Source organism: Lactuca virosa, chromosome 7 (genome assembly GCF_052849685.1).
Source record: "Lactuca virosa cultivar CGN04683 chromosome 7, Lactuca_virosa_CGN04683_v6, whole genome shotgun sequence".
NCBI lineage: Eukaryota > Viridiplantae > Streptophyta > Magnoliopsida > Asterales > Asteraceae > Lactuca > Lactuca virosa.
The window spans coordinates 102,297,919-102,306,882 of NC_136432.1; the positions used below are offsets into that span (position 1 = coordinate 102,297,919).

The 8,964-nt window shown below is 34.1% G+C and overlaps 1 protein-coding gene across 1 annotated transcript; it reads right to left on the bottom strand.

The window, feature by feature from the left end:
- Positions 1–3,294: 3,294 nt before the first annotated feature.
- Positions 3,295–4,725, bottom strand: LOC145125261 (Ubiquitin-like superfamily protein). The gene is made up of 4 exons (XM_079060747.1): positions 4,581–4,725; positions 3,759–3,944; positions 3,637–3,676; positions 3,295–3,520 (listed from the first exon to the last, which is right to left on the bottom strand). The coding sequence occupies exons 1-4, from the start codon at positions 4,581–4,583 to the stop codon at positions 3,435–3,437; spliced, it is 315 nt and encodes a 104-aa protein (XP_078916873.1). The 5' UTR covers positions 4,584–4,725; the 3' UTR covers positions 3,295–3,434.
- Positions 4,726–8,964: the final 4,239 nt, after the last annotated feature.

Sequence of the window (8,964 nt, forward strand, 5' to 3'; positions counted from 1 at the left end):
GCCGCAAATGTGATAATCTCCCTCACGGTGTCAAAAGCAGTAGGAACAGTGGGCAGTGGCACACCAATTCCAAATCCGACGAAGCACATCAATAGTGAACGCGCACTTGACAAGAATATCATCGGCTTCACCGACGCCCCCCACACAGCCACGACATGAAAGGTCATTGATGTTGATCCCACACCGGGATAGCACATACGCAGTGGGAATTCTACCAATACAAGCTCTCCATATGAAACAATTAATTTTCAACAGCACCGTGTGATTCCATATTGTGCCATTTTGCATGGACAGGAGACGTGAGAGTCAATTAGCTTTCGAACACTACTCACCAAAAATCTCCCGTCACTTGAAAGTTTTGCTCTTAGATATTCTCTACGCCAGATCGGGTGTGGTCAGACAAAATACTTCTTAATATATTTAGCTCATCAAACTCCTCCTGGCAATTTGGTTGCCGTTTCCAAGCCCAACCCCCAATATCCGGACAAATTCTCTCTTCAACGAAACAATAATTCTGCCGCTCAAGAGAAAACAGCCAAGGGAATTTAGAAGCAAAAGTGAAGTCCCCTGGTCGAACCAAAACAGCATATCATTCCCTCTTCCCATTTTGACTTAAAAAATAGATGAAAAATTTATGTCAATCTCTCCCAATCCATCAACAATTTTCACTACGTTTTGCTAGCAACCAAGAATTGATTTTTTTATATAAGGAAGTTATAGGCTTCTTGCAAGATTATGATTGCCACAGATTACCTTGCGCCAAAAACCGTTTTTCTCCTCCTTAAATCTCCATATCCATTTAACCAAGAGAGCCCAATTTAAAGCTCTCATTGATCCAATACCGAGCCCACCCTTACCTTTAGCCCTATAACTCCTTTCATTTAACCCTTTATACTAAACATATTTTTGACGGATGACTCATTTCGCAAAGGGTCTTCCAGTTGTGTAGATGCAATCTGTAAAATTGATTGTTATTTTGATGATTTGACTAATTTTTTTACATTTTTTGAAAAACAGAAAAAACATGTTATACATATTTCTCCTTTATTTTTAAGGAAACATTTTTTGAAGGTTTTTCTTGTGCCGTAGGTATTTTAGTGACCATTTTAACGGTAAAAAGTAGGGGTGTCAATTTATGACACGACACGACAAAAATACACGAAACGAAACGAAATCGGGACGAAATCAAAATTCGAATTCGTGTTCGTGTCAAGATTAAAAAACACGATGCCGTGTCGTGTCGTGTTCGTGTTCATAAATCGACACGAAATTGACACGATTAAGCATGTGGTTGTCGTGTTTTTCGTGTTTGTCGTTTTTGTCGTGTTATATATCTTTAAGTATGAACGAAATACACTAATAGTTATGTAATATTATATTTGTCGTGTCGTGTTGTCGTGTTTTAATTGGTTCGTTTTCGTGTTAATGAAAAAAACACGACATCGTGTCGTGTCGTGTTCGTGTTATACAAAACATTGTCGTGTCGTGTCGTGTCAGACAAAAACACAACACGACTGCCCGATTTGACAGCCCTAGTTTTGTAAAAATGAAGTCTACAAGACTTCCTTTTTTTATAGTAAAAAAAGGGTGCTTCAGATTATGAAGCACCCTTTTTTTACTATAAAAAAAGGAAGTCTTGTAGACTTCATTTTTACAACATGAAGCTTCCTTTTACTATAAAACTGGTGGTTAAAGATGTATATAAAAAATAATAATAATAAAAATAAAAAACTCTAAACAATGTTTTGTTTTTGAAAAGTGAATCATGATTTTATAAAACTATGAACAATGTTACACTAAAAAGAGTAGTAATATGTTTATTATTTTTAGTTGGGACCATACAAAACGATGACGCTTTATAAATTTAACATTGCTCTTAATCATATCATTATGGGGCGCTATAAAATTGATGGTTATTAGGCGGGAAGGAGTGGTGCTACAAAAACCACATTCCATCCTATGCCATATAGACGCCACATGGGCTCCATGTCAATTTTACTACTCTTTTGTGTAGTCTTTGCAAATTAGGTGTGGTGTCATACTTTTTTTTTTAACAATTCAATTTAAATAAAACTCCAAATTTCATTAATTTAAATGTACCTCATTACTTAAAAATAAAAAATATTTATATAAACTTCATTAATTAAAAAAAAAAAAGTCCTACAGCCGATTTGTTTCATTGTTTACTTGAACAAATATAAGCCCAAAAAATTCAATACTTGTCATATTTTCTTATTCTAGGAACAATTCAAATTAACAAAAAAAAAAAAAAAAAAAAAAAAAAAAAAAAAAAAAAAAAAAAAATACTCCCCTTTTCATTTGGTGTATTTTGTAGCCCAACAACAACCCAAATGAGAAACTTAACCCGAGAGTGGACTTCAAAGCGCATAGTGGTGTGTTGTAGCACCCACTCTCTGGTCTTAGAGGAATTTCCATGACTTTAACTAATTAAAAAAAAAAAATACATTGCTCTTTTTTTCAATTTCCATGAGGAATATAGCCCGTCAAAATTTTTAATTTTGTTTTCTTTCCCCCCACCCCCCCCCCCCTTTCCTTTTTTTTTCATGTGCATAAAAGTTATTATATTTCATTTTTTATTCCAATTTAGATACTTTGTTTTATTGTTGCACTTTAGCTATGTTTTTCTGATTTGTTACAATATTGACCATTTACCTGGTTGTCGTTGACATGGGAATGCATGCTCACGTGGTATGTAACATGACACCATTTGTTTGTGAAGCTGATGTAAATGATAACGTTCCAAACTCGAAAAAAAAATAACACAAAAGATACTAAGTTTCCAACTTTTTCAAATTTTTGTTTCAATTTTGACACTTTATTAGTTTTCAAGAAGGATTTGTCCCAGGCGATTAAGGAACCTTAATCGACTACACTCTTATGTTTCCTAAGTTCCTTGATTTTGTCTTCCTCACAATTGGTATGCCACTTCCTAGTTGTTTCCTAAGTCGGTGTAAGGTACATTGCTCTATCAAACATTTTATTTACCAAATATTGAGTACCTAGTTGTATCCTGAAAATTATTTTGTTTATGTAAATCTAATAGAGTGTCAACAATAGAGTATGAAAATTGAAACAAAAAAAATAATAATAAATAACGGAATGTCAAAATTGAAAAAATTTAAAAACTTTATGTCTTTTGTACCATTTTTTTTCTTTAAGTTTACACATGTTATCATGCTACCACAACGCCACTCTCATTTTCAAACACTTTTATTAAGTCATGTGTTAAGTCAAATGTGTCATTTTTCTACCTCAGACGAAATATAAATTAAATTAAAACAAAGGAATAAAGATTATGAAAATTAAAAACAATAAACTTCCTGTGGATCTTAATATAAACATAATCATATTACGAAGCTCACATATCGTTTACAAGTCCATCGATTTGACATCATTTTGCTTCTTTTTTACTTTTACCAATTGCTTGTAGTGTCTGCATCACGTGACTGATAAAAATCATCCGGTTTCACTATGTTCACATCCTCAAATTCATTGTCATCTGAAAGTAATAAAAAACTGATTTATGTTACAAACTGTTTTTTAAACAAAATATGCAACTATATGATAAAGATACAGAATAAACAAAGCACAAATGAACAAGATTAGAAACAAAACCTTTTCTCAACACAAGTGCCACAACAGCATCATTTTCAACCTAAAAACATATGGAAGATAAAATGTATGAACAAAGGCCTTAATAAATATCAAGATTTAAATTTGAAAAGAAGTCTGAATACCTTTTGATCTGCCAAGGTCTTGGAATCATCTAGAACTTCTCCACTTGCTACTAAAATTAGGCGTTGATCATTAATTGGTTGATCAATTAAGTCATGCAGCTTTTGCTTAATGTCTAGAATTTTCTCAGTTGCATCACATTGAAGAAAGTAAGTTGTTTTATTGCGCTTAACACGAATGTACATAGCCTATAAGAGCAAAAAAAGGTTTATTTGTAAATCTAATCATATCAAAATTCAACACAAATACAACAATTAACCTTCTACTGTAAGTCTATCCAATACCCATGAAGAATTTCATAAAACCATAAGAATACTGGAGTCGAAATGTACCCAATCTGAAACCTAGTTAGTTTCTTGTTTAACTCGTTCTGAACAATAATGCTACATGAACAATCTCTTGATCTAAGATAAACTCTTTGCAATAAAAGGAAAACTCAAAAGGTTTGATCTTTGAATGAAAACAAGTTCCTTTACATCAAGAAACTTCCGATTTGATAATGGAAAACAGATCGTTACGCTTCTTCGATCGCTTATATAGAGATTGCCACAAACCAATTGATATCGCACAAATTTACCCTAGAAACATCGCTTACGATAATCAAACTTTGAAATTAAGAGCATATTTGGCAACTAATGTAATTCAATTGTGTGGAAATGGAATTGTAGCAAACCGATACCAAAATTTTTAACAAAATTGAACTTAAATCTGGTTATAGCCCTAAAGTTTCACGCACACGGTCGCAAGTAGCCACAACATTGAATATCTAAAAAACTGGATCAAGGAACATAGAACGCAGTTTAAATGAAGAGATGAATACGAACCATTTGAATGCTTTCAGAGTTCGCCGACGATCTGGAATGTTGGTAGAGTCGCCGGAGTCGATGAGTTTTACTTTTTCTCTCAATTCTAAAAAAAAGATAAGCCCCAATTCTCAAAACTTCGTTTTTACCCCCAAAGAAAAAGTAATTTCATCTAACCCCTAAATAAAAAAAGATTTTGGGTGGTAATGATTGTTAAACAAAGTTAAAGGCCCCAAAGTGTGTGTATATATATAAAATTCTTGGATTAATATTACATCAGTAACAAAATCAATGAGTTTTTAGTTTTAGGGTTCATAAAGATTTTTATTTTATGTATATATATATATATATAATTCTTGGATTAATATTACATCAGTAACAAAATCAATGAGTTTTTAGTTTTAGGGTTCATAAAGATTTTTATTTTATGTATATATATATATATATAATTCTTGGATTAATATTACATCAGTAACAAAATCAATGAGTTTTTAGTTTTAGGGTTCATAAAGATTTTTATTTTATGTATGTTTTAGTCAGTGCATCTCTTTCTTTTCGGGTAACGGGAGGACCAACTGCTTTCTTGATGTACCATGATTATTTAGTTCGTTTTTTGTATAAGGTGTTTAGGGCTTTGATCATTTTTTTCATGTTTTTTTATTTGAATTGATGATGTTCAACCTGTGGATGTTCTGAATCACCCATAGAACAATTCCCACATTGTGCCAAATCATTTAAAAATATCTACTAACATCTATGTAACATCTTCATATGGTAAGATACACTCATATCTTGATTTTTTTTATCAACCAACAGTTTATTCCAACTTGATTTGATTGTAATCAATGATTAATTTTCAGTACTATGTGTTTTAGAATCATTTGGTGGTTGTAATCTGTCAATGATGTCTATTTACTGATGAGGCTGGTTGTACGATCCAGTTGTTGATAAATAAATAAAAGAGAACTTTTTTATATTTATGTAGAAAATCATGGTGCAACAATCTTGGAGAATATGAATCCCAAAAATCAAGCTGGTAAACTGATGGTTAAACTATCAGACTCAAGACTGTGTGATTGGTGATGGACAACATGAGTTCTTTCGGATGGTGAACTTCTAGAACAGGTTGAATGACTTAGGAACTTGGTATCGCTCCAATTTGTATTACAGAGGGCTATTATATAGCTTCAAAGATTGTTTTTGATCATTTGCAACAAATATCACACAAGTTTAAGAATGAGTTTAATGCTACAAATATAGAACCCCTGGTTCAAACTTGCATGACTATCTTATCCTCAAGATGTAAGCTTTCATTATTTTTTCTTCCAGTTTTATAAAAGACTAATCACATGGTTTTTATACATGCTATATCTGATTCAACTCTATCTCTTATTGTCACACCCCCGAACCAAGGATGGCGGAAACATCCGGGGGTGGAGGACTTCATGTATAGTATCACAACAATGAGTATAATAGTGCTCAAAGTAAATACAACCATCATAAATATAATTGAAAGAGTTACACCATAGTATGAGTTTATATGTTTCAAAATCAATTACACTATGATGACAAAATAAATTGTTTGACGCCTTAGCGTCCCATCCTCAAAAGCTGCGGTTTGCCTGTTTGATTCCCCGAGAATACAAGTAGTTTTGAAAAAGTGTCAACAATTAAGTTGGTGAGTTCATAAGCTTTTGGATGAAGAGTTTGAAAGCCCTGGTTACTACCAGCATGTATAGTAGTTTCTGTTTGAAATGAAACCGAGTATTATATTCCGAGTTTGAAAACCTTTGGTTATAAATGTAATGCATACTTCAAGAAAATCCAATATTTTTCCTTATAAAATGTTATGTAGTCTTAAATCCCAAGATTGAGTATAAGAGTGTGTTTTGTACTTGTAACGTGTTTGTAGTTTTAGATAGATAAAACCCTTTTTTAAGTAGAAATTCCCGTAAACTATAAGTGTCGTTATCTCCCTATGTGAGTCGCTATAACCATACTATAACAGAGATGCATGTTGCGACGTTCTTCAGACGTCGGAATCGAAATGACATTTCTCACCCCCGATCGGCCGATCGGACTGTCTTAGCAGCATGGGTGTGGGTTGTCAACCCCAATATAGATCTATACACAATTATCACACTCTCCCTACAAGAGACTCTGGTTATAACTAATTCAGGAATTTTTAACCAGTACTCAAAGAGTACAATGAAGACGTGTCTCACAATTTACGATAACGAGTTTACGTGTAGTGTGTTTGAAATGTGGAATCCATAAACTATACCTATTATAGTTTACCATATAGTAATTACAAAGGACTCTTATATTTCAGAGAATATTTTCTATTATATAAATATATCACAACAGAAAAACACATGCAAAATATGAAGTCATCAAAGATTACACTTTGCTCAACATGTTACAAAGTGTTACGAAAATTGTAAGCTGTTAACTCGTTTTTAACTTTTCTACACTGTTTTAGAAGAATCATAGGAAAATCCTACGAAGTCGAAAACAGAATCCGTAAATTCTGAGAGTTTATAAAATGTTTCTAGTTTATTCAAAAATGTCCATATTCACAGACTGGTCCGAATTCGTTTCTGAAATGATAGACAGTTTTGTAAAAATCACCATAAATTGTAGAAAAATCGTATGGAGATGTGCAAGTAGTCATTTTAAAGATATGAACCTCAACTATTTGCATATTAAACAGTTTTGAGAGGTATTAAGTTTAAGATGGTCAAAACAGTCCGTGAATGGAACTAAACTTTCCTGTTGAAAGCTGATGTTTGAGTTTAGTTAAGTTTTTGGTATTTTAACTTGTATTCTCCCCCTAAAACTTGAAGAAAACATGAAAAGGTGGGGGTATGAACTCACCTTGAGTGATCTCTTAGGATGGATGATGAAGAGAAGAAGTTTCCAAGTCAAGAACACTTGGGAGATGCTTGAAGATTCGAAGATCTAAGAACAAATATGTCGATTTTGTGTAAGAATTCTATGATTTTGGTAAAGTTGTGTAGAATGTTTATGTGTAGGAAGGATAAACTTACCAGCGACAGGGGAAGAACTTGTGACTCCTAGAGGAATTCGAGCTTTTTAGAGAGAAGTATGAGAGTGTAAAAAGTGTGTCTTGGGAGGAGGAGAGTGGGGTTTTATAGGGATGAGAGTGAGGGATTAGAGAGTGAGCTGATGGAAAAGATATGGTAGAGGTATGGGGAGATCTCGATTTGACTAATGTAAGATGTGAATAGTGACATGGAGTGGTCATGGAGTGGGTGGGTGGTTGGTGTCATAGATTCATGGCAAAGTCAACACTCCAAAGCCATATCTTGTACAAGATTTTGTCCAAATATATGATTTTCCCTCAAGGATATGATTAAATTATGGGTCTATGGAGTTTAATATATTAAAATATGGGTTTGGGTAAAAAATCTCCGTCAAAATCATGAAAAACGAGCTTAAAAGACGAATCTAGTCGAAAACCGGGAAAAAGGAGCGAACTTGCGAGACCAGACCGAAGGTTTGTTCCTATAGAGTAAGAACCGAAGGTAGGTTCGGTCCTAAGCCTTGCAACTTGGTCAGGAGGGAACCGAAAGTGGGCTGATCCGAGGAATCTCGCAGGCGAAATTCTTATGTGGTAAGCGAAGGCGAGGGTAGGCGAAGCTTCGGTCCGAGAAGCCTGATCCGAACCGAAAGTAAAATGGAGCGAAGGTACCCGAAAGCGAAATGGACCGAAGGCTCGGTTCATTTCGGTCCTAAAGAGGTTTCGGTCCTCAAGAGGGTCCGGTCCTTTAAGAGGGTTCGGTTCCTTAAGAGGGTTCGGTTCCTTAAGAGGGTTTCTCCATTTATCTTCCCGTTTCGAGTTGTTTTCAAATAACTTAAGGGTCGGGATGCCCCGAGTGATTATAAAAAGTTGAAAGAGAATTTGAGAGAGATTTAGGAGAGATTTGGGAGAGATTTGGGATAGAGAGAGATAGAGCGAGAGAGATTTAGAGAGACTTTATTTGTGACTTTTGTGAGTGTTTAGCCTTGAAATGCAAGGTTCGCAAGACCCGGTAATCCTTGTTATGAGTGTTATACGCCCCCGAGGGGTACAAAATAATGTTTTACCAAGTAGTTTCATCACTTACCCTGATTAGGGTTTAAGAGTTCTGAACATACGAACTTTCCAAGTGATAACTTCTAATTAAAATAGCGAGTTGTACAGTAATAGCATAATGTAAACCCTAATATACAAGGTTAATTGAGTTGACCGGTTTGACTTGTTGACTTTATTTGACTTTAACTTGACCAGAAATTGACGGTTGTCACACTTATTGTCAATCATTGCAAGAGAAGGTTTGCTAAGATTGTTGTGAAGGCAGTAATGGCAATTACCAATTTAGAGGAAGAATGTTAACATCAG